The 27356-nt window shown below is 39.5% G+C and overlaps 1 protein-coding gene across 2 annotated transcripts in view; it reads right to left on the bottom strand.

Moving 5' to 3' along the window:
* Positions 1–27356, bottom strand: part of LOC106092858 (uncharacterized) — a 606782-nt gene that overhangs the window by 146533 nt on the left and 432893 nt on the right. For both annotated transcript variants that reach the window (XM_059362079.1, XM_059362080.1), the window contains exon 4: positions 11351–11551. In XM_059362079.1, coding sequence (XP_059218062.1) covers positions 11351–11551 — 201 coding nt within the window. The remainder of the gene's footprint in view (positions 1–11350; positions 11552–27356) is intronic.

A 27356-nucleotide genomic window follows, 5' to 3' on the forward strand; every position in this document is an offset into this window, starting at 1 on the left:
ATGATATCCAACAACTGTGCCATGTATGGTTGAAATCGGTCCATAACCTGATATAGCTGTCATATAAACAGGTCTGGGGATTTGACTTCTTGAGCTTCTAGAGGGCGCAATTCCTATCCGATTTGGCTAAAATTTTGCATGACGTATTTTATTTTTACATTTTTACAACTGTGTCAAATAAGGTTCAAATCGGTTCATAACCTGATATAGCTGCCATATAAACCGATCTGGGATCTTGACTTCTTGACCCCTAGAGGTCGCAATTATTATCCGATATGCCTGAAATTTTGTACGATGGTCTGAATCGGTCTATAGCCCGATACAGATCCCATATAAATCGTTCTCTCTATTTTACTTCGTGAGCCCCAATGGGCGCAATCCTTATACGAATTGGCTGAAATTTTACACAGGTCTCCAACATATAATTTAATTGTGGTCCGAACCGGACCATATCTTGATATCGTCTTAATAGCAGAGCAACTCTTTTCTTATATCCTTTTTTGCCTAAGAAGAGATGCCGGGAAAAGAACTCGACAAATGCGATCCATGGTGGAGGGTATATAAGATTCGGCCCGGCCGAACTTAGCACGCTTTTACTTGTTCAATATTCTTTGTTTGCCTAAAAAGAGATACCACGCATAGAACTCGACAAATGCGATCCATGGTGGAGGGTATAAAAGATTCGGCCCGGCCGAACTTAGAACGCTCTTACTTGTTAAATGTCTTCTATGCATGGCATTGTTCCTTATAAATATTGCTAGCATTAGGAGGAAAAATCCGCTGAAACAAATTTTTCTTCTATTCTAGCCACGATTCTAACCTCTGTGGTATGGTGGTCCCCAAGTATGTCTTCGGACAGTCTAGTATACATTTTAAAGGGTCGAAGAGCAATATTTCGAGGCGTTACAAATGAAAGGACTAGATAAGTGTACCATCCGTCCTACAGTGGGGGTATAAAAAAGTTTCAAACTTTTATTTACAATAGGTTCCATATTAATCTTGAGTCCGATATAAACTTTTCGAGCTGATGAAGACACCATTGTATGTATTGCAGTATATTCATAGCTCCCCGTAACGAAATATCAGAAGTAAAGATTTTTAAAGTTAATGTCCAAGTAGAACATTCTTGTATCAATCAAATGATAATATGTTCATATTCCAATCAGATTCACAACATGTTTGCTCATATCGCCATTAATATTGGCAATATAGTCATACATTTATTGCATGGAATCTCCATTTCTCCATTGGCAGTAACAGTACCATTAAATAAGTTCATATATAAAATTTTTACAACACACACACACACATAAACATACATATGTAATCACATACGCCGCGCAAACACATATGCAGAGGACTCCCTTCCCCCCTTATGATTGCCTTTATGGCAGATATTGTTATTCATTCCTCTGCATTTGATGGCAATGTCCGCGTTGATGATACCGATATTGCTGTTGATGACGACCTCAACAATGGCTCAGGATCTGATGACGGTATCCTCCTGGACAACAACAAAGAATGCCAACAACAACAACAATGATGATGTAAAAATAATGTAATATAAAAGAAAAAGTTTTTCTTTCTTTCCTTTATTGGTCTTTGTATGATTATTTTTTTTTGTTTCCAACTTTTGGGCAATTTTTTTCGCTCCAAAGGAATCTGAGTAAATGCGTCTATGAACATAATTTAACAACAACGCATATATTGTGGTGCCAAGTAGGGAGAAGATAAGGCGGGAGGTGGGCAATGTAACCAAACAAACTAACAACAGCAACAACTGCTAAAATATGACCAAATATAATGTTGGTGGTCATATAATTTGGTCACCAAAATGTGCGCATCGCAGTAAAGTAAATTCATTACGAACAAAAGCAAAACTTCTGTTCACTTGCCATCGCCATAGTTGTTCTATGCGAAGGACTTGCTCTCATGAAAAAAGTTCAGGACAAGAAGTTATGCTGAACTTATACAAAAACAAAAAACAAAAAGGAGAAATATGGGCCTCCTCTTTGGCAAGTGCCTGGCCATGACCATGACCACGTCCGGTTTGCCGGCAGTGATGCCGGAATGTGAGTGATGCGGAAAGCCGACATTTAATGACATAAATATGTCATCAATATGAGCCGGCAATGACACTTACTGAGAGGTGGGTGGTATACCTATAAAAGGAAATTATGCCAATTTATTGGGCAGCAACGCAAACATGGCCAAAGGAGCTTTTAAATGAGACAAACATAATGGTTGAATTCATCCTTAAAGGCAACATTTAAATTCATAAAATTTGCACACAACGCTGCCTTATACGATTCCCTTTTTGCCCTCCGCTACCCTCATGCTATATACCCCCGCTAGGTTTGAATTTTTGTTTGTTGGCTTCTGCAGAGAACAAAAACGAAAAAAAAAAGTTATCTGCATTTCTTACTTTTCCAACGTTCTACGTTAACTTGTTTCCTGTTCCTCTTGAACATTGGCGCACTTCAGAGAATTGGGGATTTAACAAAACTGTGTGCGTTTTCTGCCATTTCTTGTTGGCTTAATGATTTCCTAAGCCAAGAGCTGTGTGCACCTCATCGTTCGTTGAGTAATATTCTTTTTTTTTATTCTACAGGCACTTGCCAATCAATTGCTACCACCTCGGGTATATATGTAAACCACCTTTCGTCAAAATCCGGTGAAAATGCATACCTTATGCCACATAGCAGCTATGTCGAAATGTATTCCGATTTGGACCAAATACTAGTAAGTACAAGTCAATGTTCAATTGTGTATAACAAAATATTGGTCTTTTTAGTAGCTAAATTTAAAAGTAAACCGATTTGAACCATGTACGACACGGATGTCGAAAAGCCTAACATAAGTCACTGTGTCAAATTTCAATGAAATCGGATTATAAATGCTTCTTTTGTTGGGCCAATACCCTAAATCGAGATATCGGTCTATATGGTCAAGTTTAAGAAAAATTTCGACGAAATCGGACAATTAATGCGCCTTTTATGGCCCCAAAACCTTTAATCGAGAGATCGGTCTATATGGCGGCTATACTCAAATCTGGATCGATTTGGACCAAATTGAAGAAGGATGTCGAACACAACATACTGTCCCCAATTTCGGCGACATCGGACAATAAATGCGCCTTTTAGGGACCCAAAACCTTAAATCGAAAGATCGGTCTGTATGACAGTTATATCCAAAACTGGAACCATCTGCGCCTTATTGCAGAAGTATGTCGAGGGACCTAACTTAACTCACTGTCCCAAATTTCGGCGAAATCGGAAAATAAATGTGCCTTTTATGGCCCAAAACCTTAAATCGAGAGATAGGTCTATATGGCAGCTATATTCAAATCTGGACCGATTTAAACCAAATTGAAGAAGGATGTCGAAGGGCCTAACACAACTTACTGTCCCCAATTTCGGCGACATCGGACAATAAATGCGCCTTTTATGGGTGCAAATCCTTAAATCGGGAGATCGATCTATATGACAGCTTTATCCAAATCTGGACCGATTTGTGCCATATTGCAGAAGTATGTCAAGGGACTTAACTTAATACACTATCCCAAATTATGGCGACATTGGACAATGCGCCATATATTGGCCCAAAGTATTAAATTGAGAGATCGGTGCATATGACAACTATATCCAGCTCTGAACCGATCTGTGCCAAATTGAAGAAAGATATGGAAGGGCCTAACACAACTCACTGTCCCAAATTTCAGCAAAATCTGATAATAAATATGGCTTTTATTGGCCTAACACCCTTAATCGGCGGATCGGTCTATATAGGGGATATGTCAAGATATAGTCCAAAATAGCCCATTTTCGAACTTAAGCTTATGGACAAAAAAAGAATCTGTGCAAAGTTTCAGCTCAATATCTCTATTTTTAAAGACTGTAGCGTGATTTCAACAGTTAGACGGACATGGTTAGATCGTCTTACATTTTTACGCTGATTAAGAATATATATATATATACTTTATGGGGTCGGAAATGGATATTTCGATGTGTTGCAATCGGAATGACAGAATGAATATACACCCATCCTTCGGTGGTGGGTATAACTAATAGTTTATAATGGCGTCTTTATATTGAGTACAAAGCTTAACAGTACTTTTGCCGCAATGACAAGAACACAAATGTGACCCTGTCAATTCTTTATAGCCTCCGTCTTCTGGTATTAAATTAATACAAATGGTACTAAAAAAATATATCCATAACGCGAATAAAATAATACCAGCGGGTATTGATAAAGTACCGTTCATAATGTTGGATATTCACGAATCGATCGGCCAAACTTATCTACTTTTTCTTAGTTAAATGAATCTTCCTTATAAAAGGGCATAAGGACACAAATTTTATACAATTGGTATCAAGAATATGATTCACAATTACCACTATCTAGATTCATAACGCTAGTGTTGTTCCAACCGGTCCATAGTAGAACAACAACAGCTGTCATAAAAAACGATATTGCAGCTTGAAATCTTGTGTACTTGGGTGCTACCATTCTAATACGATTTAACTTCTCAAAGAGATCCAGAGGATGGACCAGCCACTTTCTCAACTCAGGATATGTGTGAATTTAAGGACGAAATGCGTGGTGGAGTGTTTGGGGCCCTTAACGGGCTCTTGGCTCATGACGTTGTGTTGGTCGAGGTTCCCCTTACTCGTTGGTATTCTGAGAAGGCAGACGACTATGCCAGGAGGGGATTCTCTACGGCAAGCATATCTGTGGCCGGTCTTGCACACGTGGCTTTCATCGAACTACTTAATATTGTAAAGGAGATGGCCCGAGAGAAGGGGGCATCAGGGTGGGTGTCTGTGAATCGTTGTCGGATTGCCAGGACACAATGGCCATCGGTTGACCGGAAGATGACGACCACGCATGGAAGTCCCACACAACGACTACTGTGGACGATGTCTTGATGAGGATAAAGAGGAGACGAATGAACACTTGCTCTGCTCATGCTCGGGTCTACAGGGCCATAGGTTTTCCATCCTAGGGAGGATGGAATCTTCAACACGCTGAGACGCGGAGCACCAAAGCTTGGCACATGAATACTTGAGTGAGTGTGGGCTTACGCTCCAGGGAAGCACTCGCGTGGTGTCGTAATGAATAGGCTCATGCTCCTTATTCTATTCCAATATTTCCTGTATTTTTAATGTCTCTTCATCTCCCAGCGTCCTCTTCGGATGGAGCGGTGTATTTCATCATCATGATTTTTTCACCAGATTTTCCTTTTTATATCCTACACCATAGGATGGGGGTACATTAATTTCGTTATTCCGTTTGTAATACAGCGAAATACTTATCTGAGATCCAACAAAGGATATATTTTGCTGCTCTTTTGACATATTTCTTCAGTAAGATTTGCCATTTCATGATGGAAAGATATACCAGCCAACAACGAGTCGAAATTATTAAAATTTTCTATTGAAATTCGGACTCAGTGGCCTCAACGTTAAGAGCGCTACGATGAGGCTCATTTATAGCTGAATGGCTACGTCAATAAACAAAATATGCGTTATTGGTCAGACAGTAATCCGCACGTATTCCATGAGTCATCATTGCATCCCGAAAAAATTACGGTTTGATGCGGTTTGTGGGCCGGCGGCGTCATTGGGCCGTACTTCTTCCGTGATGATCAAGACCGGCACGTTATTGTGATTGAGAATCGCTGCCGTTCAATAATAACAGAATAATTGTGGCCCCAATTGGGTGATATGGACTTGGAGGACATGTAGTTCCAAAAGGACGGAGCCACAAGCTACACAGTGATTGTCCTGTGGGGCTACGTCAAGTCTATGGTCTATGCCAAGAAGCCTGCGACGATTGACGAACTATGAATATCGAACGCGATATTGCAGCAGTATTGGCCGATTTACACTTGAAAACCATTGAAAATTGGGTACATCATCTGGATTTCTGCAAGCGTGCCCGTGGTGGCCATGCAAAAGAAATCGAGTTCCATAAATAATGGCATCAAACGAGCTTTTACAGAAATAAATAATTTTATTGATATCCACCGTTTTTGTTATATTTAATACACTTTTTTAGCGCTCTTATTGAAAAGTCGATTCAGGCATGTTCTTCCGTTTGTCGAAAGCTCGCTTATTTTCGAAGGAATATAGCTAGGCGCTTGAAATTTTGCACGAATAGTTTCTATTAGGAATTGTAAAATTGTAGGCGGGTGATATCGGTCTACGTTTTGATATAGCCGCCATATAACCCCATCTGATATTTTGACTTCTGGAGCCTCTAGATGGTGGTATTCTTATCCCATTTGGCTCAAATTTTGCATGAGATGTTTTGATTTGACTTTAGCATCTCGGATCTTGACTTCTTGAGCCTCTAGTGGGCACAGCCATTTTTTACCGATTTGGCTGAAACTGCACACTGACTCCTACATCTCGAACATTCATAGCAAGTATGGTTTGAATCGGTCCATCGCCTGATATAGCTCTAACAGTATAGCAATTTTTATTAATTATCCTTCGTTTATAGAGAAATGTGATCCATGATGGAGAGTATAAAAGTTCGGCCGGGCGAACTTAGCACGCAGGTATCGCAATGGACCGGACTGGCCTCTAAGTGAATTCACCTTTCGGTTCTCGAACATCAGTTTCTTATGCGATTTGGTAGGTCACACTACCCTGATGTATCAAATCTAGGAATGCATTAAGTTTTCTCAAGCCTGACCATTAGACGGTATTCCAGGATATCATTAATCTGCCCCATGCCACTATGGACATACACCTAAGCCAATAATCGGCTTGTTGTGCGCTCTAAGAACTATAAAGTAACCTCTAAAAAGAAAATTTTAAGTTAAGAATTCTGTGCTACTTACAAAATCCTTAATTGTTTTCAATACCACTCCCCTAAGTTGGTTCATGTCTTGTATTGTGTCTCCACCTAACTACCGATATTTGTTGGACGCGAAAGTCGGGCAATGACAAAGGAAATGCTCCAACGTCTCATCATCTTCCCCGCATGCCCAACACATGCTATGACTTGCCCCACCGATTTTACATAAGTGAGCTCGTAGTCCTATGTGGCCCGTTATGATACCAATGGCTATACTGACCTTCTTCTTACTTCCTTTCAGTAATAGCCTCGTCTTCTCACGATCTGGATCCCCCATAGGATTCTCGGTGTCCTACCGACCGTTTCGCTGTTCCACAATGTTAAATGAGCATTCTTCGCCCACTGCCTTAACTCCCTTAACTCGGCTTCGGGTAACCAAGTTTATTGACGGCAGTCCTCTTGGCTTCACCACCAAATCGTCTGTCCTTTCATTTCCCCCTACTCCGTTATGACCCGGCACCCAAACGATGCGGATTTTCCCATCCTCAGAGAAGGCGTTTATCTCTTTCTTACACTGCAAGACTGCTCGTGACCTTACCGTCCTGGTTGTTATTGCCCTTATGGCAATTTTACTGTCAGTAAAGATGTTCGAAATCTACGTCTTTGCGTTAGCACCACACCACTTTACGCATTCCGTGATCGACTAGATCTCCGCCTGCAGGACCGTATTATGGTCAGGAAGTCTAAAACAGATCTCAGTCCCTGGGTTCTCAATGTAAACCCTCAGCCCCACTCTGTCCTTTAGCTTTGATCCATCCGTGTAACATGATCTTCCAGATGGCAATACTAGGGTACCGTCAATACAAGACTGTGCCGATGGCAGCAGTACCTCGCACTCGACTTCAAGGTTCATTTCAGGTATCCGATCGGAAACCTCTTTCCTTCCTTCGAAGTTTCCTATCGTCGCCTCGATTATACCGCGATGGTATGAGCTGCTCCCTTCGTCAATCCATTCTCCTATCGCCTTAAGTCTCATAGCAGCAGTGGCTGCCTCATACCTAATCTGTATGTCAATGGGTCCGATATCTAGAATAGTCTCCAGTGCCCTAGTGATCGTGGTCCTCATCGCTCTGCCTATGCCAAGACAACATGTTCTCTAAACCTGTTGTATGGTCCTTATGTTGCACTTTTTCTCCATAGCAGTCCACCAAACTACTGAGGCGTAAGTAAGTTTTGGTCTAAGTTCTAATCACGCTCCTGTAGAGCAAGTACAGTATCTTCGAATTCAGGACCCATTTCGAGCCTACGGCCCGTCTACATAGTGCCCAACATCTGTGAGCCTTCTCAGTACGCTCCTGAATGTGACACTTCCAATTCAGTTTCCTGTCCAAGATCACACCTAAGAATTCGACCTTGTCAGATTTCGAAATCATCTTATTGAGGAAACTTGGTGCGTTAAATTGGCCCACCTTCGTCTTCCTCGTGAAAAGGCATATTTCAGTCTTCTCTGGGTTAACATTGAGACCTCTGGGTCTAGCCCAGTCATATGCCATATGCAACACCCTTTCGGCCCTTCTGCATAGCTCGTTCGGATCCTTACCCCTTAAAAGTATTAAAACATCTTCTGGGTAGCAGACCGGTTCAAATCCCTCCTCAGTCAGCATCCGTAATAGGTCATTAATGGTGGTCACCCATAGGAATGGCGATAAAATGCCCCCCCCTGTGGCGTTCCCTGTCCCACCCTCACCCTTTTATTTATGCCATGGGACACACAATGCACCTATTCCTTAGCATATGGTTTATCCGGGTCCAACCGGTGCTGGTCTAAGGATTGGATCAGTGTGTCGGTCCGCACATTGTTAAAAGCCCCCTCGATGTCAAGGCATTGAAGGATTCTTCTATTTCACGCACAACCTCGTGCAGGGCAGTCTCAACCGACCTTCCCTTGACATAGGCATGTTGTTTGTATTTGAGCAGTGGATGTCCTACTCTTTATCATAATGTCCACAATATGTCCCATGCTTTTGAGTAGAAAGAACTTAAGGCATATGGGTCTGTAGGCCTTCGGTGTCGCATAACTTGCCATGCCGGGCTTGGGTATAAACACCACCCTTGCCTCCTGACTGGGTTTCCAAGTATATGCAAGACCTAGGCATGCTATAAAAATTTTGGACAGACGAGGCGCCAGATAGTCTGCCTCTTTCTGTAGTAACGCCGGAAATATTCCATCAGGTCCCAGATTCTTAAATGGTTTGAAAATCCTCAAGGATACCTTCACCATAAATTCCGTTATTATAAACCTTCGGTCAACGTCATTATTCCAAGATGCCGGTGTCTCCGTGAGTCCCTTCGTATGCTGTGGAAAATGGGTTTTTATCAAAAGCCTCAACATATCCTCCGTTGTCTTTGCTCCCACTCCCATGTTGCCTACTAAATATAGACCGATCCACCGACTTAGGGTCTTAGACCCATAAAAGCCACATTTATTATACGATTTTGCTGAAATTTGGGACATTGAGTTGTGTAAGGCCCTACAACATCCTTCGTTAATTTGGCCCAGATCGGTCCTGATTTGAATATAGCTGCCATATAGACCGATCCGCCGATTTTGCGTCTTAGGCCCATAAAAGCCACATTTATTATCCGATTTTGCTGAAATTTGGGACAGTGAGTTGTGTTAGGCCCTACGACAGTTAGGCCCTGTTAGGCCCTAAGCCCAATTTGGCTTAGATCGGTTTAGATTTGGGTATAGCTGCGGCAATGACCGATCCCCCGATTTAGGGTCTAAGGCCCATAAAAGACACATTTATTATCACATTTTGCTGAAATTTAAGACAGTGTTATGTTAGGTCCTTCGACATCCTTCTTCAATTTGGCCCAGATCAGTACATATTTGGATATAGCTGCCATATAGACCAATCCGATGATTTAAGGTCTTAGGCCCTAAAAGCCACATTTATTTTTTGATTTTGCTGAAATTTGGGACAGTGAGTTGGATTAGGCCCTTCGACATCTTTCTGCAATTTGGCACAGATCGGTCCAGATTTGGATATAGCTGCCATATAGACCGATCCGACGATTTAAGGTCTTAGTCCCCTAAAAGACAAATTCATTATCTGATTTTGGTGAAATTTGGGACAGTGAGTTATGTTAGGCCCTTCGACATCTTTTTGCAATTTGGCTTAGATCGGTATAGATTTTGATATAGCTGCCATATAGTCCGATCTCTCGATTTGAGGTCTTTCGCCCATAAAAGGCCCATTTATTGTCTGATTTTGCTAATATTTGGAACAGTGAGTTGTGTTAGTCCCTTCGACATTCTTCTTCAATTTGGCTTAGATCGGTCCAGATTTGGATATATGCAAATAGACCGATTTTCCGATTTAAGGTTTTGGGCCCATGAAGGGCGCATTTATTGTCCGATTTTTACTTGGTTTTTAACTCTTTCAGAATTTATATGACGATTCGGAGGGCGATATCAACATTTTAGTCTCTGAGTTAAAGCATGGCTTTATTTCTGATACTATTTTCTTGCTCTTGAGTGTAACATGTTTGTTGTAAAGAAAGTTAAAGTTAGTGCTAAGAATATCCAGTTTTTCATCCACCCCCAAGCAGCGATAAATACCATAGTTACGGCAATAGCAACCAGGACGTTCAGTTTAGTTCATTTGACTTAACTTGTTACAACATTTTCTACAATTTGCTTTAGTCTCCTTTTGGGTCTCAATTCAAAGTCCACAGCCTGTCCATTGTCAACAATTTTGCAATAATGCTCTCAAGTCTTTTATATTTCGTGAGTATGCACATCACATTCCCTCTTGTGTTTCTCCATTTTTTTTTCATTTTCTTTTAGTTTAGGAACAAAAAAAAAGAACTAAAATTTAAGTAAGACATTGAGTCGTAGGGCAAACAAAGAAAGACGACGCCATGCCATGAAATAAATTAAGGCAAGGCATGGTAAACAGCAGAGTTTAATATGGAAATCAATCGATGAATTTGATTGAAATTTTTAAGCCGTATAAAAAATGAATTTGTCATATGTATTATTGCTTTAATATACAAAAAAATATAAATATATAAACTCTTATATATTTATAAGCTCTCTGTTTTCGAGTTCACCACAAAGCCTTACAAGAAAATCCAGAGATTTAATAAATCTCTCAGATTCAATATCATTGCGTTATTTCCCGTTTGCATCCAAACTCTTGGTCTCGCTCTCGGAAAGGCAATTAATTTTGCCACATGTCATTATGCAGGAAATATTAGCACTTCACAAATAACCATGACATGGCTCTTCCGCACTCATGGGTTATTATGGGGCGACTAATTTCTATTTCAAACTCATCCACAGGTGCGAACGTAATGGAAGCGGACATTAGCCGGAATGCGTTGAAAAGGACATTCACGTATGTGACTAGCCTGTATACGTGAACCTATTAGTTTTCATTTTCGCCAACATATTTCTATGGCTAGAAAGGGGGAGTGGTTGGGGAGGGGAGGTAATGTCGATTTGATACGTGTACATTGGCAGCTATACACTTACCTAGTATCTCAACGGTGTGAGTAATTTCACGTGGTTCCATTGTTGCTATTTGACAAATATAATCACCCGCATCCTGTGGCACAGCATCACGTATTTGCAAATTAAAACCGTTCACCAAACGCACACGAGGATCTGGAGTAACTTTAACAGAGCCAGCTGTTAATATCGCAATACCACGTTTCCAGGCAACGACATAGGGTTCTGCAAAATACCAAAAAAAAGAAAAACAGAAACATACAAATTTTATTGCATTACAATGTTTAAATGGGTTTTATATGCATTAATACAAACAAATTGCTTATACAAATTTAGAAAACAATAACATGAATGCCATGAGGTACGTAAATAGACAATATGTTTATAATAGGATTTTCACTGAGAAATTCATAAAGAAATAAACAACTGAGAATACATATATTGGGTTGCCCAAAAAGTAATTGCGGATTTTTTTAAAAGAAAATACAATACATGTAAAAGTCACATTTGTATGAAATAATAAATTTTAGGTAAACTAAAGTTTAATAATTTATTTGAAATCTTCATTGTAAGGCGGTAGTTACAGGCCTCATCTACAAGAATTATGATGACGCAAAATTTAGGTTTTAGTAAGCCTATCACGATTGACAAAAATCATCAGGATTTACATACAATAGGACTCAAAGCCTTTTGGAAAGTCAATGTAGGTTCCAAAAATTCGGTTTACTTCTTCCTTTTATATATTTTTATACTCTCCACCATAGGATAGCGGTATACTAATTTCGTCATTCTGTTTGTAACACCTCGAAATATGCGTCTAAGACCCCATAAAGTATATATATTCTTGATCGTCGTGACATTTTAAGTCGAACTAGCCATATCCGCCTGTCCGTCCGTATGTCTGTCGAAGCACGCTAACTTTTGAAGGAGTAGAGCTAGCCGCTTGAAATTTTGCACAAATACTTCTTATTGGTGTAGTTCGGTTGGGATTGTAAATGGGCCAAAACGGTCCATGTTTTGATATAGCTGCCATATAAACCAATCTTGGGTCTTGACTTCTTGAGCCTTTAGAGGGCGCAATTCCGATTTGACTGAAATTTTGCACATAGTGTTTTGATATCACTTCCAACAATTGTGCGAAGTATGCTTCAAATCGGTCCATAACCTGATATTGCTGCTATATACACCGAACATGGGTTTTGACGGCGCAATTCCTATCCGATTTGGCTGTAATTTTGCCTGTGGTGTTTTGGTATCACTTCCAACATTTATGCGAAGCATGCTCCAAATCGGTCCCTGAGTTCTTGAGCCTCTAGAGAGCGCAATTCTCATCCGATTTGGCACAAATTTGTACAACGGCTTCTCCCATGGCCTTCAACATACGTGTGCAATATGGGCTGAATCGATCTATAGCTTGACTCAGCTCCCATATTAACCGATCTCCTGATTTTGCTTCTTGAGCCTCGAATCGGACGATAACTTGATATAGTTCCCTCTCCTCCTCCTCCGTCCATATTCATTATTTTTAGTTTGCCTAAAAAGAGATACTGCTCAAAGAACTCAACAGATGCGATCCATGGCGGAGGGTATATAAGATTGGGCCCGGTCGAACTTAGCACGCTCTTACTTGTTGTTTGTTTGGGACGTATACCATTAGATAAATAATGGTATACGTCATTGTCTGATAATTATACCCTACACCACTGCTATGGCAGAGGGTATTATATCTTAGTGCATTTGTTTGTAATACCCAAATCGAAGAGAGATAGACCCATTGATAAGTATACCGATCGACACAGAATCAATGAGTTAGATATGAATTGAGTTAGATATGTCCGTCTGTCTGTCCATCTGTCTGTCCGTCTGTCCATGCTAATTTGCGAAGCCTATTGAAATTGGAAAAAAACGGTTCAGATTTATATATATCTTCCCTATATATGTTTGTCCGATTTGCAGTAATAATGCAATAAAATGGTCATTTGTGAACCGATTCTCTTGAAATTTGGTAGAAAGGATTTTCTTATGACTGTCAATATTTCTCCTGAATTTCATAGAAATCGGTTCAGATTTGGGTACAGCTGCCATATATATGTTCGTCCGACTTCCAGTAATACAGCACTAAAATGGTCATTTGTTAACCGATTCTCTTGAAATTCGGTATTAAGGATTTCCTTATGGCTGTCAATATTACCATTGAATTTCATACAAATCGGTTCAGATTTGAATATAGCTCCCATTTATATGTTAGTCCGATTTCCAGTAACACAGCACTAAAATCGTCATTTGTTGTCCGATTCTCTTGAAATTCGGTAGGAAGGACTTTCCTTTGACTGTCAATGTTACTCCTGAATTTCATACAAATCGGTTCAGATTTGGATATTGCCCCCACATGTTCGTCCGACTTCGGTTCAGATTTGGATATAGCTCCCACATATATGTTCGTCCGATTTTCAGTAAGACAACACTAAAATGGTCATTTGTTGTCCGATTCTCTTGAAATTCGGTAGGAAGGATTCTCTTATGACTATCAATATTACTCCTCAATTTCATACAAATCGGTTCAGATTTAGATATAGCTCTAATATATATATATATATATATATATATATCGTCCGATTTTCACTCCTAGACCCACTGAAAGCGCATTTATTGACCAATCTTCCCAACATTTTGTATAACGCTATCCTCAACGAATTCCACAATATCCATTAGGTTTGGTCGAAATCGGTTCAGATTTAAATATAGCTCTCATATATATGTTCATCAGATTTTGGGTAATTTGTTGTCATTTGTCAACTGTAGTTATTACTTTTAGAACATATTTGCTTTGCTCGAAACTTGATACGGGAATTTTAATAATATATCTGGATACACCCGCCGAGGTCCATTAAAATTGGTTCAGAATAAGATGTAGCCCCCCTTTTGTATTTAAAGGGTAGGTGTCTTTTGCCTTTCCTTACTTTAATTGGCTATGACAGAATATTTGTTCCACTAGCCGAACGTAGAAAAGCGTTATAAGCGCCTCCATCTTCTGCGCTCATTCTAAAATCACTGACACCAAGTTTCGACGCGCCTCCCACAACTTGATCTTTCCATCGGACTTTTATATTCTCCATTAACGCAAACTGGTACATATATTTTACGAAGAATCTTTCTCTCAAATACTCCAAGCACTGCCACGTCAATTTTCACAAGTACCCATGCCTCAGAACCATATAACAGCACGGGTAGTATCAGTGTTTTGTATAGTGTAATCTTCGTCTATCGCGAGATGGCCTTGTTTCTAAACCGCTTACTTAGTCCAAAGTAGCATCTGTTTGTCAGTAATATTCTTCGCTTAATCTCAAAACTGATATCATTCGTTTCGGTTACGGCGGTGCCGAGGTAGATAAAGTTACTGACTGTCTCAATTGTGGTTCTCAACTTGCTCCATTTTCGTTATCTGCTAGGTTGTGCAAGGCCTTCTGGAAGTTGAAACCATCCATTTCTTTTTATCTCCAATTACTGCCAGATCCATTTTCACAGATTCTCTTTCGATTCTTTCAAAGGCTCCAGTTACTGCTTCCAGTGACCGACCTATGATATCGATGTCGTCGGCATAGGAGAGTAGCATGTATTCTCTTGTGATTAGTGTGCCATATTTATTCACATCTGCATCTCATTTAATCTTCTCCGGCAGAATATTAAAGAGATCACACGATAGGCTATCTCCTTGTCTGAAACGTCGTTTGCTATTTAATGGTGCGGAGAGATTCTTTCCTATTCTTACTGAGGAACGGGTATCAGCAAGGGTGATCCTGCAGAGTCTTATTAATTTTGCAGGGATACCAAACTTAGACATTGCTTGAAATACCTTTGAACGTAAAGGAGTATCGAAGGCGGCTTTGTAGTCAACAAAGAGACGGGTCTTTTCCAGGATTTGGCGCAGTGTGAATATCTGGTCTAGGGTGGATTTGCCAGGTCTAAAGCCGCATTGATAGGGCCCAATTATCTCATTGATTTTAGGTTTAATCTTTCACACAAAACGCTCGAGAGTATCTTGTATGCGATGGGGAGGAGACTTATTCCTTACTTATTCTTGTGTACGGGACATAGTATGCTGAGGTTCCAATCATTGGGTAAGCGTTCTTCTAGCCAGATTGCGCAGATAAGCTGATGCATACGTCTTATCAGCATGTCGCCTCCCGTCTTAAATAGTTCAGCGGGTAACCCGTTGGCTCCTGCAGCCTTGTTGTTCTTTAATCGGGTCACTGCTACTTGGACCTCATTCTGACTAGGAGGTTAACATTCTATACCATCATCAGGAATAGGTTCTGCGGTATCCTCTTCGCCGCCAACGTCGGACACAAGTAGTTGGGTAAAATGTTCCTTTAATATCCTCTGCATGTTATCTGTGCCAGTTACCAGATTTCCTTCTTTGTCTCTGCAGGACGATGTGAGGCATTTGCTTTATATAAACAAAGCAATTTGACAATTGAGTAGGCTATGAGTAGGCTATACTCATTAATAGTCAAGAAGTCTACCTGTTCGTGGGAAAAATTTCACAATCATCGAAAATGTAAACCATCGCTTAGAGGAACGCCACCGAGTCAGTTGTGAGTATATCGCTGGAGGATCGAATTATAAGTCATATGCGTGAGGTATATGCAATTGCAAATTTCTCCATGAACATTCCATTAAGCAACTGGGGCAAACTTTTCACAAATCAGTGAGTGCTGTCCGATTCAATTTTAAGCTCAATGATTTTTTATAGCCGAGTCCGAACGGCGTGCCACAGAGCGGCACCTCTTTTGGGAGATGTTTTTACATGGCAAAGTACCCCACAAATGTCGCCAGCAATAGGAGGGATAACCACCGCTGAAAATTTTTTCTGATGTTCCTGCTAGGATGCGAACCCACGCGTTCAGCGTCATAGGCGGACATGCTAACCTTTGCGCTACGTTGGCTTCCATGTGAGGTATATACACCGTATTAAACTCTTTCTGTGACAATGTGGTGACTTCGACTAATGCTCATAAATTTATGAAAGGAAGCGGATGGATGGACGGCTTCGTTTCATGCGTATTTAACCCACAGCAGCTATAGGTCGTTAGGTGCATCCTTGTTGTTCTCAACTGTTTATGATCCTCGTTTTGCCACTCTTGCAAGTAGTTACGGACGGGCGGCCTTGTTGGTTGTGACATGAGTACTGATGACTTGTTCTATACTGCTGTTGTCAGACCTATAATGATTTATGGCATTGTAAATTGGTGGACGGCGCTCAAAAGTACACATAATGTTCAATACTCAGCCGGATCCAAACGATGGCTCAGCCGCACTGAGGACGACACCATCTGATGCACTAAGTTTGTGGTTAGTCAAACTGCTGCTACCGCTGCTATGAGGCTAAGAGAGCTTTATCTTTGGCCATGTATCGGCTACGGACACTGTGTTATCCTCGATACAATGCCCTATGTTCCAAGCAGTGTGGATTATTCATTGACTGAGCTGCGTTTGAATAAAAAGATCCTTATAGAACCGAGAACCGCAAAATCAACACCTGATGATGGTATAAAATGTTTACTCCCTGGTCAGAGCCGATGGGTTGCCGGCTAAACAATTTAAGAATGGAGGCGACACGCTGATAAGATGTATGAATCAGTTCGACGGCGCAATTTAGCTAGAAGAAGGTATAACCCAATGATTGGAACCTCCAAATACACTAAAGACAAACTTTTGCCCAGTTTCGGGACTACCCCAAAATTTCGATGAAATTTCGGGTTTTGTACCTGCTCAAAGCATTTTGCGACACTTCATGATGAAAATTTGAGATATTTTTAAACTTTATAAACGTGGTAATAAGCAATTGAATTTACAGGAAAAGTAAAAAGTGAATCCCAGAACATACCCGATTGCCTTCAAACACATTTTTTCTTTCAGCCAAATTGGATAAAAAGTACTCAATTTATAAGCTTTAGATATTTAATCTAGAGATTGGTATAGCTGCCATAAAGATCAATCCCCAGTTAAATATGTTAAGCTTATACAATTTATTTTATGCGATTTGGCTAAAATTTGGAACAAGGAGTTTAATAAGACCTATCTACAGCTGTGCCAAACATGGTTCAGATCGGTTCCACTTTGGGTGTAGTTCCCATACAAACATACCTCCTGATTTTTGATATTTCTGCTTTCGAACCCACATTTTTATACCCACCACCGATGGATGGGGATATATGCATTTTGTCATTCCGTTTGCAACACATCGAAATATCCATTTCAGACCCTATAAAATATATATATTCTTGTTCAGCGTAAAAATCTAAGACGACCTAGCCAAGTCCGTCCGTTTGTCTGTTGAAATCACGCTACAGTCTTTAAAAATGGAGATATTAAGCTGAAACTTTGCACAGATTCTTTTTGTTTTTTGTCCATAAGGTTTAGTTCGAAGATGGGCTATATCGGACTATATCTTGATATAGCGCCCATATAAACCGATCCGCCGATTTAGGGTCCTAGGCCCTTAAAAGCCACATTTATGATCCGATTTTGCTGAAATTATTATCAAAATGCGTGCTCTGATTAGAAAGTTCATCGCGCGCTTCTTCGACGAAGCTCACTTTTGGCTAAATGGGTATATAAATAAGCAGAATTGTCGATTTTGCTACCAATGCATTCAGAACAAGTAAGAGCGTGTTAAGTTCGGCCAGCCGTATCTTATATACCCTCCACCATGGAGCGCATTTGTCGAGCTCTTGCCGCGGTATCTCTTTTAAGGCAAACAAAGGATAGAAGAAAAGAATTGCTATGTTATTGGAACAAATAGGGAGATCGGTGTTAAGGAGAGTTGTATAAGGCTATAAACCGATTCATGCCATATTCGACACGTATGTAAACCGGATAATACTTGCGCCCTTTAGAGGTTAAAGAAGTCAAGATCCCATGTCGGTTTATATGGCAGCTATATCAGGTTACGGACCGATTTTCACTATTCTTAGCACAGTTGTTGAAAGTTATAACAAAACACCTCATGCAAAATTTCAGCCAAATCGGATAGGAATTGCGTCCTCTAGTGGCTCAAGAAGTCAAGACCCCAGATAGGTTTATATGACAGCTATATCAGGTTACGGACCGATTTTCACTATTCTTAGCACAGTTGTTGAAAGTTATAACAAAACACCTCATGCAAAATTTCAGCCAAATCGGATAGGAATTGCGTCCTCTAGTGGCTCAAGAAATCAAGACCCCATAGAGGTTTATATGACAGCTATATCAGGTTATGGACCGATTTGAACTATTCTTAATACAGTTGTTGGAAGTCATAATAAAACACCTCATGCAAAATTTCAGCCAAATCGGATAAGAATTGTGCCCTCTAGCAGCCCAAGAAGTCAAGATCCCATATCGGTTTATATGGCAGCTATATCAAAACGAGGACCGATATATCCCATTTTGAATCCCAACCGACCTACACAAATAAAAAGTATTTGTGCAAAATTTCAAGCGGCTAGCTTTACTCCTTCGAAATTTAGCGTGCTTTCGACAGACAGACGGACGGACATGGCTAGCTCGACTTAAAATGTCATGACGATCAAGAATATATATACTTTGTGGAGTCTTAGCCGAATATTTCGAGGAGTTACAAACAGAATGACGAAATTTGTATACCCCCATCCTATGGTGGAGGGTATTAAAAATAACAGGTTGGTGCGGTGTATGGGCTAGTGGCATCACTGGACCATACTTCTTCGAAGATGCTGCGAATCGTAGCGCAACTGTGAATGGTCCGCGCTATCGTGAGCTAATATCAATTTTTTTTTGTCCAAAATGCAAAATTTTGAATTTCATGATATGTGGTTTCAGCAAGACGGTGCCACATGCCATAGAGCATGCGTAACAATGGGCTCATTGAGAGGAAAGTTCGGTGAACATTTTATTTCACGTTCGGTACCGGTCAATTGGCCGCATAGATCGTGCGGTAGACTATTTGTCATTGTCTATACAGACAAGAACGCTTCAATTAACGCATTGAAAGACAACATTGAAATTTTGGAAAGAGTATGCCAAAATCGGACTTAGCGGATGGGCCATTTGTGGCGCAGTCATAATCAACATTTGCATGAAATAATCTTGAAACATTAAACTACATATGGAATGTACTATCGATTCAAATAAAGATTTTATGCACTTTTCTGAATTTTATGTGTTTTTTTTTTAATTTTTTGAAAAACTTTCTGTTAGCTCTTAATCAGAATGATTTATATATTGTTCATCTACGTTTTGAGATAAAACGTCGAAAAAACTTGACAAATGCGGTCCATGGTAAAGGGTGTATAAGATTCGAACTGGGCTTCAAAGAGGAAGTAATTTGTTATTGAGCTTAAAATGAAATTCACTCATTGAAAAGAAAGAAGTATGCCATGTGTCACACTGGGAGTTCGTGAGCAACCAAACAAATTCCATTTGTACTTCTGTTTGGACCTCCAATTATATTCTTTTAATTACGCCTTCGGAAAGAAATTATTCACAGAATTTGACGAGTGAGGACTATACCAGAGGGAATTTAAGATTCGGTTTGGCCAAAATTAAATAATATTAACTTGTTTTAAATTGTTTCCAATCCATATGTAACATCAAAACGAGATATATATGAGATGAACAAGTCAAAACAAGTAAAAGCGTGCTAAGTTCGGCCGGGCCGAATCTTATATAACCTCCACCATGGATCGCATTTGTCGAGTTCTTTTCCCGGCATCTCTTCTTAGGCAAAAAAAGGATATAAGAAAAGATTTGCTCTGCTATTTGAGCGATATCAAGATATGGTCCGGTTTGGACCACAGTTAAATTATATGTTGGAGACCTGTGTAAAATGTCAGCCAATTCGAATAAAAATTGCGCCCTTTGTGGGCTCAAGAAGTAAAATAGAGAGATCGATTTATATGGGAGCTGTATCGGGCTATATACCGATTCAGACCATAATAAACACGTATGTTAATGGTCATGAGAGAATCCGTCGTACAAAATTTCAGGCAAATCAGATAGTAATTGCGACCTCTAGAGGCTCAAGAAGTCAAGATCCCAGATCGGTTTATATGGCAGCTATATCAGGTTATAAACCGATTTGAACAATTTTTGGCACAGTTGTTGGATATCATAACAAAATACTACGTGCCAAAATTCATTCAAATTGGATAAGAATTGCGCCCTCTAGAGGCTCAAGAAGTCAAGACCCAAGATCGGTTTATATGACAGCTATATAAGGTTATGGACTGATTTGAACCATACTTAGCACAGTTGTTGGATATCGTAACAAAACACGTCGTGCAAAATTTAATTCCAATCGGATAAGAATTGCGCACTCTAGAGGCTCAAGAAGTCAAGACCCAAGATCGGTGTATATGGCAGCTATATCAGGTTATGGACCGATTTGAACCATACTTAGCACAGTTGTTGGATAAAATAGCAAAACACGTCGTGCAAAATTTCATTCCAATCGGATAAGAATTGCGCACTCTAGAGGCTCAAGAAGTCAAGACCCAAGATCGGTTTATATGGCAGCTATATCAGGTTATGAACCGATTTGAACCATACTTGGCACAGTTGTTGGATAAAATAGCAAAACACGTCGTGCAAAATTTCATTCCAATCGGATAAGAATTGCGTACTCTAGAGGATCAAGAAGTCAAGAACCCAGATCGGTTTATATGGCAGTTATATCAAAACATGGACCGATATGGCCCATTTACTATTTTGTATTTGTGCAAAATTTCAAGCGGCTAGCTTTACTCAGACAGACAGACGGACGGACGGACAGACGGACGGACATGGCTAGATCGACATAAAATTTCACGACGATCAAGAATATATATACTTTATGGGGTATCAGACGAATATTTTGAGTAGTTACAATCAGAATGACGAAATTAGTATACCCCCCATCTTATGGTGGAGGGTATAAAAATTTAAAAATCTAAAAAAAAAACAAGTAAAGATGCATTAAGATCGTCCCGGCCGAACTTTGGATACCCACCACCTCGGGTATATATGTAAACCCCATTTCGTCATAATCCGGTGAACATTGGATAACTTAAGCAACCAAATTCGACACGGACATTGAGGGGTCTAATATATATGTCACTAATAAATTTTGTAGAACAAAATATTGGTCTTTTTGGCAGATATATCCAAGTATAAACCGATCGGATCCATATTAAGTTCGGATATCGTGAGGCTCAGAAAAACGCACTGTTTGAAATTTCAGCGAAATTGGGTATAAATAAAGCTTTTATTGGCTTCAGATACCTTATCGGCAGATCGGTCTAAATGGCAGCTATATCTAAATATAGTCCAATCTGAACCATATTTTTGTCAGATGTAGGGAGGATTAAAATAACCCACTGTTGCAATTTTCTGGGAAATCGGGTAATAAATAAAGCTTTTATGGTCTTCAGACCCTCTGTCGGGAGATCAGTCTATATGGTAGCTATATCTAAATATAGTCCGATTTGAACCGATCTATTTGGGTCAGTTATCGGGAAGCCTTAAACTACTTACAGTTTCAAATTTCAGCGAAATCGGATGAAAAATAATGAGCATTAGGCCCTTTAACGGAAAATCGGTCTATATAGCAGCTATATCCAAATATGGTCCGATTTGGCCCGTTCAAGAACTTAACCAATGTGCATCAAAAATACCTATCTGTGTCAAATTTCGGCTCAATATCTCAATTTTTGAATTCTGTAGAGTGATTACAACAGACCGACGGACAGATGGATAGACGGATAAATATCATATATACTTCCGAAACATATATACTTTGTAGGGTCGGAAATTGATATTTCGATGTGTTGCAAACGGAAGGACTAAATGAATATACCCCCTATCCTACGGTGGTGGGTAAAAAAACAGTAAGGAAAGGCAAAAGTAGGGCGGGGCCGACTATATAATACCCTAAACCACCGAGAATATATACTTCTTTCAATACATGGAACCAATGACTCATTCATTCATTATTTCAGACTTTAATTTTGCATACCTATTGAAATATTGAATAGAACCGTGTAAGATTCCCTTACGATAGATCCTAACGTGTGGCAACCACAGCCTTAAAGGACCATTTTGGATGAAAAATATATATCGGAGCTATATCTAAATCTGGACCGACTTTGCTTAAATTTTGCACACGTATTAGGATGTTAGATAAAATGTCTCATGCCAAATTTTGTAATTTTGATCGGACAAAAACTGTGACTTCTACAGCCTGTGGCTTTCATCCATATCGGATAAAAGATATATATATGAGAGCTATATTTATATCTGATCCGATTTTAATGAAATTTTGCAGAGGTATTAGTATATCAAAAAAAAAAAAAAAAAAAAAAAAAAAAAACTCATGCAAAGTTTTGTAAAGATTAGATAAAAACTGTCGCTTCTACAGCCTTTAAGGCCACATCGGTTGAAAAATATATATGGGAGCTATATCTAAATCTGGACCGATTTTGAAGAAATTTACCACACTTATGAGGACATCAAATAAAACACCTCATGCTAAATTTTGCTAAGATCAGACCAAAATGGTGGCTTCTACAGCCTTAAAAGGCCATATCGGACGAAAGATATATATGCGAGCTATATCTAAATCTGAACCGATTTTGAAGAAATTTTTCACACACATGTGAAGAAGCCAATTAAACACCTTGTGCTTAATTTTGTAGACATAGGGCCAAATTGTGGGTGTTGCAGCCTTAAAAATCCACATCGGATGAAGAATATATATGGGAGCTAAATCTGGACCGATTTTGAAGAAATTTTCCACATCTATGAGGACATCAAATAAAACACCTCGTTCTAAATTTTGTAAAGATCAGACCAAAAGTGTGGCTTATACAGCCTTAAAAGGCCATATCGGTTGAAAGATATATATAGGAGCTATATCTTAATCTGAACCGATTACGTTCAAAATCAAAAGCGTTCGTCCTTGGGCCAAACAAGTGGCATGCGCAAAATTTCGTGTCAGTTGGACAATAAATGCCACCTGTACCTTGATCAAAAGAATACATGGACAGATAGACAAACAGTTATCTGGAATAATTGTAGGTTCACCGTGGCGCAGAGGTTTGCATGTCCCCCTATGACGCCGAATGCCTAGGTTAAAATCCCGGTATGAATATAAGAAAAATTTTCAGCGGTGGTTATCCCCTTACTAATACTCACTACATTTGGGAGGTTTCCTGCCATGTTAAAACTGCTCTACCAAGTGGTGTCGCTGCACACCATTTGGACTCAGCATAAAAAGAAGGTCCCTTATCATAGAGCTTAAACTTCAATCGGATTGCATTAATAGATATGAGAGACAGACGGACATAGATTAATCGAATCAGGAAGTGATACTAAACCGATCGGTATACTTAACAATGGGTTTAGCTCTTTTCCTTCTAAGAGTTGCAAACAAATGTGCAAACTTAGAATACCCTGTACCACATTGGTGGTGTAGGGTATAAAAATAATGGCCATATTATTCCTCTTTATTTTACGAATAAATGGAATGCTGGTTTAATGGTTGATTGGCGAATTTAAATAATTGTGTGTTTTAAAGGTTTTTTTTTGTTGTGCTCTACTCAGACACATATTCACACACACAAAGGTAAATATGCAATCGTATTTGTATTATTTTGTGTGTGAGTTCTCCTGTCGATTGTATGCTGATTAAGTGCGCCATATACATAAACGGATGTTTGATTGCGTTTTCATTTGCATACATACACTCGTATCACTTTTATATGAGTTCTGATTGAATGCTATTGATTTCATTCCATTTCCTGCGTGAGTGTGGGTTATTATTTCTCTGTTTTTTTTTTTTTCTTACTTTATTTTGATGTATCCCCAAAGAACCACCAATCAACAGACTCCCCGTGGCTGTAAATTGATTAAGCCCCGACTGATACTTGTTTTTCATCTTTAGCAGCATATGAAGGTTGCCATCACAAGCATGCCATTCAGTCAGTCACCGAATCGTCATTGAATGTGAAACATGAATCTGCGGTTTGCATTTGGAGGGGTTCTGTCATAATACAGAATTTAATTAGATTTTCTGCTTTTGATGTAATCAGAAAAAAGTGTATGTGTAAACCTTAGGTAAAACTTGGATGAAAGTTCTTTTCCCATCTGGTTTTTATAATTAGCGGAAGATGCAAAGTAGCACTGTAGCATTAGTATGCAAAGCTAGCCTCGGCTTACAAAAAAGAACAAGTAAAGAGAGACTAAAGATTTTCGGAGCCGACTATATAATTCCCTACACTTGCCTCACATTTACTAATACTAAATTTCCCATGAACACTCCATCAGGGAATACTTCACTCATATCAATGAATGCAATCCGATTGAAGTTTAAGCTCTATGATAAGGGACCTTCTTTTTATGCTGAGTCCGAATGGGGTGCTGCATAGCGACACCACTTGGTAGAGAAGTTTTAACATGGCAGGATACCTCCCAAATGCAGTGAGTATTAGTAAGGGGATAACCACCGCTGAAAAATTTTCTGATGTCCACACCGGGATTTCAATGGGGGGGGGGGGACACGCAATCCTCTGCGCCACGGTGAACCTACAATTGTTCCAGCTAACTTCGGCAAAAAAAAGCAAATTTGCCCATGAACATTTCAATAAAGAATAGGGCTAAACAGAGTTCAGATGGTTTATCAATGACCAATAGCACTATGGGCGAAATGACTTATCTAACGCCTCCAAACTCAATTTTCAACTTGTTAAAAATCACCAAAATTGTCCCTCAATCGATCACAAACATTGATTTTTTCCAGTAGAACAGGTGTAAGCTGTCAAACCCAACATAAGTTTCAGCGGTTACATAGCGGTTACAAAAATGTAATAACTTTTTTTCTATTTAATAATAATAATTTAATAATTAATTTAATTAATTAATTAATTAATTTAATTAATAATAATTTAATAATTAATTTAATAATTTAATTTAACATGAATAAAAGAAAAATGTATTCCATACACCGAAAAAAAAATGTAGCAATATTCATCATTGTAGCAATATTCATCAGCCACCCTGTATGAAGCATTACCACGTGTATTTTTGAATTATCAAACAGGTTATAGAATAGCGTTTGTGTCAACTAATTACAAAACAAGTAAGAAAGGAGTTAAGTTCGGCCGGGCCGAACTTTGAATACCCACCACCTCGGGTATATATGTAAACCACCTTTCGCCAAAACCCGACAAAATATGCATACCTTACGCCCCATAGCAGCTATATCGAAATATGTTCCGATTTGTACCAAATATTATTAGGTACAAGCATTGTTCAATTGTGTGTAACTAACAAGTAAAAAGGCGTTAAGTTCGGCCGGGCCGAACTTTGGATACCCACCACCTCTGGAATATATGCAAACCACCTTTCATCAAAATCCGGTGAAAATTGCATATCTTATGTCCCATAGCAGTTATATCGAAATATGTTTCGATTTGCACCAAATACTAATAAGTACAAGTCATTGTTCATTTGTGTATAACAAAATATTAGTCTTTTTAGTACCTATATCTAAAAATGAACTGATCTGAACCATGCACAACATGGATGTCGAAAAGCCTAACATAAGTCACTGTGTCAAATTTCAGTTAAATCTGATTATAAATGCGCCTTTTTTGGGGCCAAGACATTAAATCGAGATATTGGTCTATATGTGGAGGGGCGTAACTCAACTTTCTGTCCCAAATTTCGGCGACATTGGACAATAAATACGCCTTTTATGGGCCCAAAACCTTAAATCCAGGGATCGGTCTATATGACAGCTATATCCAAACCTGACCCGATGAAGGCCAAATTGACGAAGGATGGAGAAAGGCCTAACACAACTCACTATCCCAAATTTCAACGAAATCGGACAATGAATGTGGCTTATATGGCTCTAAGACCCTCAATCAGTGGATCGGTCTATATGGCAGCTATGAGCAAATCTGGACCGATCTGGGCCAAATTAAAAATGTATGTCGAAGGGCCTAACATAACTCACTGTCCCAAATTTCAGCGAAGTCGGACAATGATATTTCGATGTGTTGCAAACGGAACACACCATCCTTCGGTGGTAGGTATAAAAATAAACCGATCTGAACCATATACGACGCGGAAGGCGAAGAGCCTAACATAAGTCACTGTGTCAAATTTCAGTGAAATCGGATTATAAATGCGCTTTTTATGGGACAAAGGCTTTAAATCGAGATATCGGTCTACATAGCAGCTATATCTAAATCTGGACCGATTTGGGCCAAGTTGCACAAAAATGTTGAAGAGACTAACACAAAGCACTGTCCCAAATTTCGGCGAAATCGGACAATAAATGCTTTTATGGGCCCAAAACCTTAAATCAAGAGATCGGTCTATATGACAGCTATATTCAAATCTGGACCGATCTATGCAAAATTGAAGAAGGACGTCGAAGAGCCTAACCAAACTCACTGTCTCAAATTTCAGCGACATCGGACAATAAATGCGTCTTTTATGGCCCCAAAACCTAAAACCTAGATATCGGTCTATATGGCAGCTATATCCAAATCTAGACCGATCTGTGCCATATTTCACAAGTATGTCGAGGGGCTTAACTTAACTCACTATCCCAAATTTCGGAGTCATCGGGCAATAAATGCGCCTTTTAAGGGCCCAAAATCTTATATCGATAGATCGGTCTATATGACAGCAATATGCAAATCTTGATCGATCTTGACCAAATTGACATCGGACAATAAATGCGCCTTTTATGGGCCCAAAACCTTTAATCGAGAGATCGGTCTATATGGCAGATATATCCAGATCTGAACCGATCTGAGCCGTCTTAGATTTTTAACGCTGATCTATATATTCTTGATAGGGTCGGAAATGGGTATTTCCGTGCTGCAAACGGAATGACAAAATGAATATACCCCCTTCCTTCGGTGGTGGGTATCTAAGACGATCTAGCCATGTCCGTCCGTCTGTCTGTTGAAATCACGCTAGAGTCTTTAAAAATAGAGATATTGAGCTGAAACTCTAC

This window comes from Stomoxys calcitrans, chromosome 2 (genome assembly GCF_963082655.1).
Source record: "Stomoxys calcitrans chromosome 2, idStoCalc2.1, whole genome shotgun sequence".
Classification (NCBI taxonomy): Eukaryota; Metazoa; Arthropoda; class Insecta; order Diptera; family Muscidae; genus Stomoxys; species Stomoxys calcitrans.